This window comes from Apium graveolens, chromosome 5 (genome assembly GCF_009905375.1).
Source record: "Apium graveolens cultivar Ventura chromosome 5, ASM990537v1, whole genome shotgun sequence".
Taxonomy (NCBI): domain Eukaryota; kingdom Viridiplantae; phylum Streptophyta; class Magnoliopsida; order Apiales; family Apiaceae; genus Apium; species Apium graveolens.
In genome coordinates this window covers 226967017-226980461 of record NC_133651.1, presented here as the reverse complement: position 1 = coordinate 226980461, position 13445 = coordinate 226967017, and the positions used below count along the sequence as shown (strand labels likewise).

At 35.3% G+C, this 13445-nt stretch overlaps 1 protein-coding gene across 1 annotated transcript; it reads left to right on the top strand.

Moving 5' to 3' along the window:
• Nucleotides 1-628: 628 nt before the first annotated feature.
• Nucleotides 629-2836, top strand: LOC141724905 (GDSL esterase/lipase 6). The gene is made up of 4 exons (XM_074527202.1): nucleotides 629-1027; nucleotides 1240-1385; nucleotides 1890-2355; nucleotides 2537-2836. The coding sequence occupies exons 1-4, from the start codon at nucleotides 790-792 to the stop codon at nucleotides 2764-2766; spliced, it is 1080 nt and encodes a 359-aa protein (XP_074383303.1). The 5' UTR covers nucleotides 629-789; the 3' UTR covers nucleotides 2767-2836.
• The last annotated feature ends 10609 nt before the right edge of the window (nucleotides 2837-13445 follow it).

Genomic DNA, 13445 nt, shown 5'->3' with positions numbered 1-13445 from the left:
CATTCTTTTAAGCCAAAGGCATAATTTATATATAATTTGTGGATACGGGTGAGAATCAAATAGAGATGCACAAAAGGCCCACCGGGCTGGGTTTTGACCGGGCGGCTTTGACCGGGCCTTAAAAGACCCGGGCTTTGACCGGACTGCGTTTTTCAGGTTTTGATTTTGACCGGGCCGGGCTTGACTTTCTGAAAATGTCAGAGCTTATTTGGGCCCTCGAGGCGAGCCTAATCAGGCTTTTTTTCGGGCCCAAACTTTTTGTGTATCTCTAGAATCAAAGCTAAATAGGAATTTAGGAACAAACGAAGATTCAGCATGCCTGATCATTTAAAATTTAGTTTGAGTTTCACCATTACGTGACACCGAAAAAAGTAATAATTTACTTGGCCAATTGACAACACTTTGGGTCACATCTTAGATATAGGTAATACTACAAGAACGCATGTAAGGATGCCATCATCATTCAACAAAATACAACATGTTCTTTATGGGTAAAGGATTAAGGATGAACAAAAAGCATAGAAACAGTAGAATAAAGTGTGAAACAACTTACTTAATATAGACAAAAAGAGGTTGAATATTTGGGAGTGTATGCTTTGTAGTGAGTGATTATCCAAATCATGACGCTTGTAAACTGTAAAGTAAGTCTGTCGATGCACTTTGCTCGTGTGTTCCGTTACAAGTTTTGTCTGTGGTTTCATAGCTTACGTTTATTCGTTTGTGTTAACCATTTTATTCACACATAAATATAAGCAATCAGATTGATATGATATACCACGACGACATAAGATGGAGAGAAGAGTGGCTTCTTGTGTCATTTTTGTCCTTGTTATCTTTTCAGTAACTCCTGCATTTGCACATAATGTTCAATCTGTTTATATTTTCGGAGATTCTCTATTTGATGCAGGTAACAATCACTACAACAACAACTGCAGCGCCCAAGCTGATTTTCCGCCATACGGCTCGTCTTACTTTCACCATCCTACTGGGAGATTTACTAATGGCAGAACTGTTGCAGACTTCATATGTAAGTCTGTTAATTTGCTACTCAGATCCATAAAAGTTTTTTTATTAAATTGTATTAACCATGCCAAATTTACAAGTGAGGTCTGGGAGGATATATGTACGCAGATCTTACTCTACTCTCCCGAGTAGAGAGGTTATTTATGCAAAGTTTATATGCATGTTACTTGTGTCATTTACAAATTTAATTTTCTTTACTGTAAAATATATATGCAGCTCAATTTCTTGGGATAGGAATTCAAAAGCCATTCCTTGAGGCACAACTGGAAGTGGTAAATGGAAGTAGGAAGGAATATCCTTTCAACGGAATCAACTTTGCTAGTGCTGGCAGTGGTCTTTACAGAGCAACAAACAGTGATCTGGTAAGCGACATTATCAACTTTGTATTAAGTATTAAATCACTCTAAAACCTCAAGGTGTTAGAGCAAGACCCTTTCCAGGATTTTATATTTATTTCTAACGCTTTGCTAGTGCTCATTTCTTATCTACAGTTATATTGCATCGCATGGCATGCAAACAGGTTTTAAAACCAGGGGATTTTATAGCATTATCTTCATTTTTTTGTAGAAAAAGAAGAAAAAATTTAACAGAAGCCTTAAATAAAATTGTTCATTTGTTAATGATCGGCTCTCATTTTCAAAACTCAGCTGCTAACATCCTGTATAAATCTCTGTAATTTGTAGTGTTGGTCTTAATATCCACTTGCCGGTGCCCCTTTCCTTTGTTCTACCACTGTTTGTATCATATATTTAAGATATCCATTCTCTCAATTATTTATTTGTTTTTTTCATACGACAATTTATTCTTACTAATACTAAACTTTATTTATATTTAAATTTGAACCAACTAAACTGATCATATGTAAGGGGGTGACACCAATTCAAGACCAGCTACAGCAATTCCAGACCCTAATGGATCAAAAGCTCATAGACAGAAAGCTACTAGAGAAGTCTCTGTTCTTCTTTGAATCCGGTTCAAACGATGTTTTCAACTACTTCCTTCCATTCGATCCTCCAACACTCACCCCAGATGCTTATGTCAAAACCATGTTGACTGAAGTTGAACACTTTGTGGACCAAATCTACAAGCTAGGGGCTCGAAGGATTGCCCTTTTTTCGTTAGGTCCTGTTGGTTGCGTTCCTGCAAGAACCCTTATCCCTGGTGCACCTGTCAACCGATGCTTTGGGAAAATGAATAGAATGGCCAAAAATTACAACAAGGGAGTGGAAAATATTGCCAAAAACATACCAAAGAACTACCCTGGATCAGTTGGTGTTTTCGGTTCTGTGTATAGCATCTTCCAGCTATATCGTACAACTCCAAGTAGCCATGGTAAATCTCATTTCTGCATATTTTAAATGTGCGAGGGGAAGGGGATAGACTTTTAGGCAATCTTTGGACCCTTCCACTCTAGCTCTTCTTACTCCCCCCCCCCCCCCCGGCAAATGTTCATGTTTTTATCAGATTTTATTCTTTAAGAGTATGATCTCTAAGGTGAATTTTGCAAATGCAGGCATCACCAACGTAACAGATGCGTGTTGCGGGGATGGAACATTAAGAGGCATGTTGCAATGTGGGCAGGAAGGTTACAAAATTTGTGACAACCCAAATGAGTACTTATTTTGGGACTATTTCCACCCATCAGAACACACATACAAACTCATGTCCAAGTCCTTGTGGGCTGATAACAAATATATACACCCCATGAACTTGAAGACTCTAGCCAATCTTACCATCACTTGACAAACTATTGTATCTTGCCAAAATTTTACCTTTTGAGAGTAATAAAATGTGTGCTCCTCCTCACGTAGTATACTTTCATCTGCTTGCTGGATTAACGTTTACGGTGTCATGACTCATGAAAGCTAAAGTGAGAGCAATTATATCACAAATTCATTATGTATGGGACTATGGGTCATTCAGGTTTTACGTTTTAAAGAGACCATTTCTACTACATTTTAAAATAAGATATTTCATCATCTTAAGAAAAATATGAGATTTCATTCTGTCGAACACCGCTGTAAATTATTTGGTTGCACTACACAGCTAGTAGGATATGTGTTTTAGTAAAGTTTTGATGGTAAAAAGGTAAATCTAATAGATTTAATTATGGTAAAATTGTAAATAGAAAAATGATCTAACATGCGCAAAAAAAATGGATATGAACAATTGGTGACGCGGAAATCCCCCTTGAAAGGGTAAAAACCGTGGGTAGGACAATACCCAACTGGAATCATTCCACTATAATGATATCAACGTGATTACAAGTGACAACAAGAAGATACAATACAAGAATTACAGAAAATATGTTCCCGTCGCCAAGTTCTTGTGTATAATGGTAGTAGAGGTTGAGTATAAGTGGTGCCTTAGCTTGAGTAGGTGATGTAGGATAGTGTGTTGTATAAAATAAATGTATTATACTGAATAATATACAAAGTACCGTGGCTATAGGCGAAGGATAAAAGTTTATGGTAGAAAATGAAGTTGGAGGCTAGTAGAAGTATGTATCTAATTGTAGATAATGAATATATAGTCTTTTTTCTCCTCTCTGCCACCATGCACGTTTTGGACTTGTTATACCACGTTCACCACTCATTCCTTTAGTTTAGGGATAAGGAATAACCCCCTCCTTACTTTTAAAACCGTTATTTGACTTATTTTTCATGTTGTCCTGTTCATGTCGAGTTCCCTGACATGTCGAGTACCTTCACGTCATGTCTTATAAGGTCTCGGTCATCAGCTTCGTGTATAGCTTATATATATAATGTAGAGAATAATTAATTAGCTAATAATTTGATGATACATTACTCCCCTAACTCCCATCAACACGTGCCTTAATTGTAGGATTCATATTCTCCGTGATCCTGTATTTTAGAGATAAAATTGTTATCACATCCTATTTTTCAGGACGGTTGATGACCAAGTCTTGAATCTGTTATGTTCATGTTAATGAGCATCGCTCCTGTCATGTCAATATAGTTCATGTCATATTCCCATTGATCATGTCATATCTATATTGTACTCGTCATGTCGATCCTTAGTTATCATCTGTCATGTCACAAATGAGAAAAATTTTGGTCATAACATTATCCCCATGATTTAATTGAATTTGTTACAAAATAAATTAATTAAATAGTGTTAATCTAAACAGATTCCGCCTCAGCCATGTCTCTGCGTAGTAATCTGTGCCACCAAATGACTAAGTCTTTGAACTCAATAACGTCTCCTTAGACTTCTTCCAAATTAGTTGTTTAGTCCCATCACAACTACAAATCTTTCTGCTACTTAATCACATCTTCCTCTTCTTTCCTTTATCTTCTATCTCGTCATTTTGCTTGTATTCTTTCAATCACTCAAATTCTCTGTAAGCACCATGGCTAAAAAGCAAAATGCAAACAAACCCATTTCTTTTCACAACATCGATTCAATCCAAATACTGAAGTTACCTGGGTTAATACCAATCTACTTGAAGATGATATAATATGTAAGATGAAAAGAAAGATGTTCTAAGAAGCAAATATGTTAATAGGTAATGATGTCGCCGCTGTTCTCCTTAAATCTGATCAAAGGGCCGATTGGTATTGTCCTAGATGGGTATATCTATACTACTACCCCTTCGATGTTGGATTCACTCTCCCTTATCCCAGATTGGTGATGGATGTTCTCGATGCCCTTCGCATAGCTCCCAACCAATTAATGCCTTATGCATAGAGAGTTTTAGCTTGTCTTGTTGATACTGAAAGTAAATATCAATTAAATATTGATGTTGATGCCATCATGGACAGCTATGAGGTCAAGAAGTATATTGGTTGTCAATACACTTTTACTAATATTGACAAACCCTTGATCTTGAATGTGGATAAGGCTAACGGTAGGGGATGGAAAAACAACTTTCTTTTTACTGAGAAGAAGACCCTTCATGAAGGTACTAAAAGTTTGATTGAATATTGGAGCACCAAAGGTACATGTTTACCATCAACTATGACACCTTTTCATTGTCTATGACTTGTTTGAAATTTTACTCATGTCATTATATTTTGTATTAAATGGCGATTGATATCACACATGTTATTCAAATTCTTTTATCATCTACTTCATGTATACCCGAGATTTATTTCTGAAAATTGTTGTAAATATTTACTACATATTTATGCCTCCATGCCATCACACTTAAACTTATCCATTGTCAAAATTCACAAAATCTCACTAGAAAATTTGAATAATGACATCTAGAACGTTGATGTAGCATCAATTAATGCAGCTTAATTGTATACATATCTGATTTTCTTGTGTTGTGACTATTACCATAGAGCCCCACTTTGAGCTTGATGTTGAGCATACTGAAGCCAATGAGATTGTAATTAAGATTTTGACTTTCCCTGCTGAGGATAGAATGTGGCCAAATTGTTTAAATAGGCCTGTTAGAGTTGCTATTACTGCTGATGACTCTAGTTTGATAGATAAAGGAAAGGAAATTATGAAGAATGAGGCTGATAATACAAACCTAGTGTGCCTTTGACTAAGAGTGCTGCTCACAGGACTAGAAGTAAAAAGCCCACTCCTATTGTTATCAAATCTGCATCCCCTACTCATAGTTTGTTTTCTGAGACCATGGAAAGTTCCAAAAAAAGTAGAAAAAGATGACAAGGAACTGGAAATGAGTTCCAGTAGGAATTATGCCAAAGGTACATGTCGTTTTCTCTCCTTTTTGATATACTTTTTCTGGTCCATGTGTTCAAACGCATGTTGGTGTTGATGGCCATTGAACCTTGCTTCGTTATTATAGAATTCGAGCCCCCTGTTATTAGGCCTGTGTTATTGCTTATCAAGGATTTATTCACCAAACATGGTAGAGATGAGTATTCCACTTAGACTGATTCTTTCAAGATTTTCATGATCATGAGCCCCTGGAATAGCCTCGTGAATAAGAAACCAAGGCTCAACTTGGCAACTACATGTACCAAGTTTGACACCTCTATGTATTTGGCTGCACATGGTCACTCTGTAGACGCACATATCCAGACATTCACTCACCTCTTAGATGATTACTTGTTTCCTCAATCAATTGAGGGCCACTTTTCCAAAGATGTCAAATATACTTGATTATTCAGATGAACACTCCTTTCATGTAAGTATTTAAATTTTTCTTGATGAATCATTTTCCACATATTATAACTATTTAACATTTTTCTCGTGCAAGCCTTCTAAAGTGTGTTAGTTGCTCACAGATTGCGTGAGGATAAAGACGAGAGCTTGAGGCTCTAGAGTTGGAGCATCAAGGATGTGCTGAGAGGCTGAGGACATCTCAGGAGTTGGCTAATACTTACTTGAAAAATGCAAATAACGTTCAACAAGAGCTTGATGAGTTTGCTCTCAAAGTGCAAGAAAGGGAACATAAGGTGTCAGAAGAAGCTAACAAGGCCATCACTCAATCTAACATGTAGACTAGGGTAGAAATGATGTTGGAATACCATAGGGGTAAATGAAACACATGGGATGTGGTAGATATTGTTCGCTTCTATAATGAAGCTTATTCTGATGATGCCTTGCATGTTGACAACTTAGATGAAGATGGTCATGAATCTCCAAAGAACAATGCTCTTGGAAATGAATGATTTTTTACTCATATTCGAATTTCATATTTTGAATTGTGATTTAATTCCTTGTTGATGACTTTGAACTTCATATTTCCCTTTTGCGTATCATTTGGTTGTTGAATTTGGTATTGTTACCAGGATATTTCAGTCTCCGTTTTACTTATAGAGTGGGAGACTTGTTTATTTCTTGTTATGAATATCGTTTATTTTATATTTGTTCACCATTGCTCTTAATGTAGCAACATTGCACGTCATAACATAATTATCATAAAAGACATGTTAGTTCATCATATACAAGATCTTTACATGTCACGACATAATTGTAGTCATATACATATTAAATAACAAGCAATGTTTGTAAATATCTCGTTTGTTCTTGTCATGTTAAAGGGACATGTCAAATACTTCGTTTGCATCAATGTATCATTCAATCCGTCATGAATCCAAAATATCTACGTAGTGAATTAATTCACGTCATGTCTTATGTAATAAATTATAAAAAAATTGTATGTCACTATATATAATGCATGCACTGTGTTAATTAGTTAAAAGACCTTTCCCTCTTGAAATATACTTTTGGTGTGTTCATTATCCTTATTTAGATTTTAAATGCTAATCCCATTATCTAATATGTGTAAGGATATATGTTAAAAGAAATTGATCCTTTGTTTGATTTTATTTGTAATAGGATGATCGGTCCTCTTAAGTAATGGAAGTAGATTTCAATGCCCCTTTTCTATTATAAATATGTTATTTATTTGCATATATGACGTTGATGTTTTAGACTAGATGCAATCATATGCAATTTTAAGAAAAACTTAATATGAGCAAGGGTAATAAGATGTTTATGATAATAAGAACCAAACAATTACTTGAACATAATTAGGAAAATACTAAACATAACATATGTATAAAGATATTATAGATCAACGTGTAAGACATATATTATAACAAACACACATGATCAAGCATATAAACGTATATTTACTTGTAAGAGGACATCAGATAGTATTCACAAGATTAAATACAAACACATCGCATACTTGTTGAAATAAAATTAAAGATAAAAGTAGTTTAGAGAGGGAACTACCTTATTAGAGTTATTGAAAATATATTCTTACAAGGAAGTTACACATGATACGCCTTCAAATGGATCGTATTTCATCTTCCTAGAATTTATTTCCCATCCATTGCTATAAGGTAGCAAAATTCTCGTCTAGTTATGTTGTTAATGACATATGATCCCGTGTAATCTTGTTAGAATTTTCTAAATGGCACATTATCATTGTAACTTTTATATTTTTTGTAGGTACGAGGACTCTCGTACTTTTGCCTTTTGTAGCATTTGTCAATTGAGTCCAAGTCATGCACGAGTTCTGCTTTATACTTTGTCTTCTGTCAATGGAACATAGTATTTAGTTTATTTATTCCCAAACATCGTTGTAGTAATTTCACAGTTTATTTTATTCTTAGCAACTTGTTTCATCTTTATTGATAGGTCGGATGTCATATTTTATGTAATTTATGACTTGTTGTATTCAGGTTGTCATGATACTATCATATGTTGTAACTTTCATGGTTTTTTCCAAGGTGTCATCTCTTTCAATGGTTGGTTTAGAAACGTCTATGATTGGAGTGTTGAACATTTTGATATGTCTAAATATTTACCATGTTCCATCTTAGGCATCGCATTGCATGTTGGACTATCTTGGAACTTGTTGTATGTCGAATGATGAGATCTAACTCGTAGATATTTGAAAATTATTAAGTAAATATTTCAATCTTTTGTTCTTCACATTTTTTGAAATGATTGAGATTAAGTGAAGGATCTGCATGTTATCACCTTTCAAGTTTTTAGTGGTTCCCAAGACAATATTCAATGTTTTGTACATGGCCTTATTGTTCATCTCCTTAAAATCACAACTGGTAAAGTATGCTTTGGTGTCCCCTTGTGGAGATTTTAAGACAAGTCTATTAGGTAATGAATAAAACACAGAGGGGGGGGGGGTGTGTGAATGTGTTTTAGACAATTTTAAAAGCTTTTTTATTTTCTTTAACTTGGTGATCAAAGCAGATAAGAAATGTAACAATATTATGCTAACTGAAATTAAAACAGTGCACACAATATTTCAAAACTCACTTAATTTTGTATTAAAATCAAGCTAGTATTTTGCTACAAATTATGGGTTCTTTGTAAGTAAAAAACTCAGCTTCTTCCTTGAGAGAGTTACAAGAAATTTTAGATCTATTTGATACTTTTAAAAGCAAATGACCAGTGTTTACTTTATAGATTAGTAAACACAGGTTTACATATCATGCAATAGAATGTACTAAACCTTACTAAAAGTAATCTCTAAAGCTTTCCATTTTGGCTTAATGTATATTTGCAAATCCTGTAAATCTGTGACTTTCCTTTGTCAGTTAATCTTGGCCTTTGATCTTGCACTCTTCAAACTACTTTTATAGACTTTTCAATCTAAGTGATTAGATCTTTTGTTGATTGATAATATTGAATATTTAACTAGTCTGCAATCTGTACTTGAGCTTCAAATCGAGATCTCCAGTTTGAACTATAGAAAAATGACATCTCGATAAGTATAATGGCTTATCAAGATCTCTTAGTTCTCTATAAGTGTTTTGACTTGTTGAGGTCTCTGAGTTCTCCATAAGTGAACTTGTCTTGTCGAGGTCTCCAAATTTTTGCATGTAGAAATGACTTGTCGATATCTCTGAGATCTCTATAAGCATTTTTTGACTTGTCAATATCTCTGAGATCTCTAATGAGAATTTGACTTGTCGATATCTCCAATCTTCACATCTTCATTTGACTTGTCGATATCTCTGAGACTTCTCTATAAGCTATTTTGGAGTTCTCGATAAGTCATTCTGGAGTTCTCGAATGACTTCTCTATATGACTTGATTTGTGACTTGTAGATATCTTGACTAGAATATTTTTCCCAAAACATATTTATTCAACTCCAAGCTTCTTCTCAATTTTTTTGAGGCATGATCTTCTTCCAGAGTTTATTCTTAGGCTTGGAACTATTTACAAAAAAATACTCTAGTCTAATCTTTGACATTATTACAGATTCAAGTAATACAATACAAAATACAAATTTAGATTATCATACAAATAATTTTTAGGGCTGTCAATTTGACTTAGTCTTGTTATAGTACATACATGTCTTGCATAATAATCTCCCCCAATTTGTGAGAAGATTGCTTATCAAAAATTCATGCCTGGTAACAAGACTAACCCCAAGTTACAATAAACAATAAAACATTACATAAAAATTGACAGAAATACAACTTTTATACATTAAGTGATTTCTTGAGTTTTAAAGATACACTCTTCATACAAATTTTTCAGAGCCTGTTTCTTTTCTAATGAGGTCCTTTAACTCTACAAGTACTTCCAGGTCCTCTATGATTTGTGTCCCTCTTAGAGCTTCTACAAGCTTAAGCTTCTCATCTAATGAATAATTGTTCAAGAAACCAACCCTAATTCTTGAGAATCTGCCAACCTTGATGTTCAGAAAATGTCAATCCTTGGTAATTCTGCTAATCTCCTTTGCCTTGAGTTCTTCAGATTTTTGTATAAACATTTCTATCTCCTCAATATACCTTTTTTCCCTCTCCTCTCTTTCATACTATTCTCTTGCTCTTTTTTCTTCCCTTACTATCAACCATACAGCCAATACAGACCTCCATGCCATTGTACCAGTATACTTATCCTTTAGTAAGATTATCACCCTCTTTATCTCTGTGGTTGAAAATATATCCATTAAATTTATGCTAAGTAAGGTGTAGGATCCATCTTGATAGTAGATTTTGTTATTCCTAGTGGACTAACAATGAGATTTACAGAAGGGGGGTTGAATGTAAATCTCAAAACGTTTTCAAGTTTTGAGCAGTTTATGAAAGTTGTGTGTTCAAGAAGAACAAGTGTGTGAATTGCTTTAAGCTAATGCAGACAGATATATATTCAAGCACAAATGTAAAGAACACAACAGACCTTAAAAACTTTTCTGGTGGATTTGTTGTTCCACCAGAGATGGTATATTAGAAAATCTGTGATTAAACAATGTTGATCACAGCTGCATCCTAGTACAAACTAGATGAATTTTCTCTCAATGTTTTTCTAAACAGCTCTGGAAAATCTCACATCTAATTACTAGCTTCTACTTGGTTTATATATTACCAAGTGTACAAGTGAAGAACAATATAAAATACAGTAATAAAATAAGATCTTCACTTGCTTCTTTTCCTGTTCACTCCAGTACTTTGTTGACTATTGCATCTTTGTACCAGAGAAGAACGGCTGCTTTTTCTGTTGTTCCTGAAATTCGGCTACCACATCTCAGTTGTCTCTATCAACCCATGTGCCTCTGTCTGTAGGTACAACTACCTCTTATCAACGGCTAATCATCAGAACATCCGTTGAAGCTTTCATCCGTTGATGCATTCATCCGTTGAAGGATGTTATCCGTTGAAGCTTTCATCCGTTGATGCACTCATCCGTTGAAGGATGTTATCCGTTGATGACTTTATCCGTTGAAGCTTTAGAGACATCCGTTGAAGCTTAGCTTCTCATCCGTTGAAGGTCTTTAAGTCATCCGTTGATACCACTTCACTTATACAAAATTACAAGGCATGAAGTATTTACAATTGGCCTTCCTATCTGCATATCATCTAGTAGTCAACATGACTCATAGTTTCTCTCAACTTCCAAGAATTACATTTTAAATACAGAGACTGAAATATGCTACAACACTAGACTTATTTCTAAGTAAAGCTACACCATCAACGGATAGCCAAGGTGGTCTTATCCGTTGAGGCTACAGACACTAAATTTCTACTTAAGTATTTTGTTAAACATATCATCAAACTAATGCACATACATTCCTAACAATCTCCCCCTATTTATGTCTATAAGAATTGTAGGCATAAATTCAGGGTTAACTTGATGATAACAAAACACTTAACAGATATATGAATTGAAACTAAGTAGAAATTTAAAAATGCTGCAAAAGTGTATGTACTAGGAGATAATTGAAGATTTACAGTGTTTCCAAGGACACTCCTTTAGTCTGAGCAAATCATCTTTTTCTTCTTTGTTCCCTGGTTTTCTTTCCTAGCCTTTTGTCATTTTCCTCAATTTGGAGTTGGAGTTGTCTGAAGAATTCAGCTTCATCTTCAACACTGATATCCAACTTAGATTGCATTTCTTTGAGAGTTTCATTGCTGGCAATCTTGAGTTGGTCTTCAAGTCTGAAAAATCTTCTGACTCCTTTATCATCTCTAAATTCCATCAACCAATGAGGTGATTTGAGAATTTTCATTTCCCTTTCTTGAATGAGTAAAGACCTGGGTAAAGCATTGGGCTCCCTCCAAGTTTTCCTTATACTGGCTATCTTGTTGAGAATTTCAGTCTTGGCAGTTCTGGTAAAGCCAGAATCCTTTTGTATAGCTGAATAGACTCTAATCAAGGTAGAGTAGCCTTCATCCAGAATCCTGTGGAGAGGCCATGTTCTTTCCCCAGCTCCTTTATATCTGAACACTAATCTCTCTGGTAACTGTCTGTAGGCAGCTATTCCCCTTACATCCTCCAGCTCATCCAGATAGAGTTCAATGTCTGAAATTTCTTTTATGTCACAGATGTGAACATAATCATCTTTAGAAATGGGTGACTTAGGCTTAGGTTTTTGTTTTTGAGTGAATTTCTTAGAGGTTATGGGAGGTGTAGATTTTGGTTTTCTTTTCTGTTTCTTTGGTAGTGGAAGAGTGGTTAGAAAGGTAGGCAATTTGATAGTGTCCCAATCAATAGGTTCCTCTTTTGGAATGATTGGTTCACCATGGATGTTTATTGTGGGATCAGCAACAAGGGGTTCAGGTATGGAAGGTAGTGGTTTAGATATAGATTTGGTTACTTCAGTGTTATCTCCACTCCTTCTATGTGCCTTGACCTTTCTTCTGTTTCCCTTCTGCCATTCCTCTCTTTCTTCCACACTCTCACCAAATATACTCCCTAAAACCTCATCTAGGTTTGTAGTCTTGTCTTCACCCCTGACTTCAATTTCTTTTTCAACTAGACTTGACTTTAGCTGTTGTTCAAGCTTTGCTTGTGCTCTTTTGTCAGCCTTTAATTGCTTGTCTTCTTCCTTCTTGGCTATTGAGAATTTGGGATGTCCTTGCATCACACATATGCTCTTTCCCTCTCTAATGATAATAGCTCTATTTCTCCTTACAGCCTCATCCATGGTCTTTTTGAGATAAGCAATACTTCTGCCTAAAATCTTGTTCTCATCAGCTTTTGGAGAAGGAAAGTCCACTTCTTTTAAAGGATTCTTTGTTGAGTCCTTATTGGATCTTTCATTGGGCTTGAGAATTATAGCTTGTAGCTCTTTGGAAGAAGCTTCTCCATCCTTATGACTCCCTACTGGCATGAGCTCCATGTTGATTGGTTCAATTTTTGTGCTGTATTTCACAGATGTTGATTTGTCTTGTGTAGAACCAAACAACAGTTGCAACCTTTCATCAATTCTCCTCCTTTGCTCTTTCACTTGAATTTCAGCTGCTGCTAGCTGAATCAAATCAATTTCATCAGGCTTGTCCTTGATTTGAATGATTGGAGAAGTAGTGATGGCAGGAACTAGCACTTTAGATATGTTGACTTTTGTAGATGGCTCTCCTTCCCCTTCCCTTTTACTCTCCCCCTTTTTGTTATCATCAAGGAGAGGGGTCAAGCCTTGTGCTTTTGCCAGCTGCATTAGGAGACTGGTTTGAGATTGTTGATTGTGAAGAATGGTGGCCACAGAATTTTC

Coding starts and splice junctions, on each gene's coding strand:
- LOC141724905 (XM_074527202.1), top strand. CDS start 790: ATGGAGAGAAGAGTGGCTTCTTGTGTCATTTTTGTCCTTGTTATCTTT. Junction 1,028..1,239: donor AACTGTTGCAGACTTCATAT/GTAAGTCTGTTA, acceptor ATATATATGCAG/CTCAATTTCTTGGGATAGGA. Junction 2,356..2,536: donor TACAACTCCAAGTAGCCATG/GTAAATCTCATT, acceptor TTGCAAATGCAG/GCATCACCAACGTAACAGAT.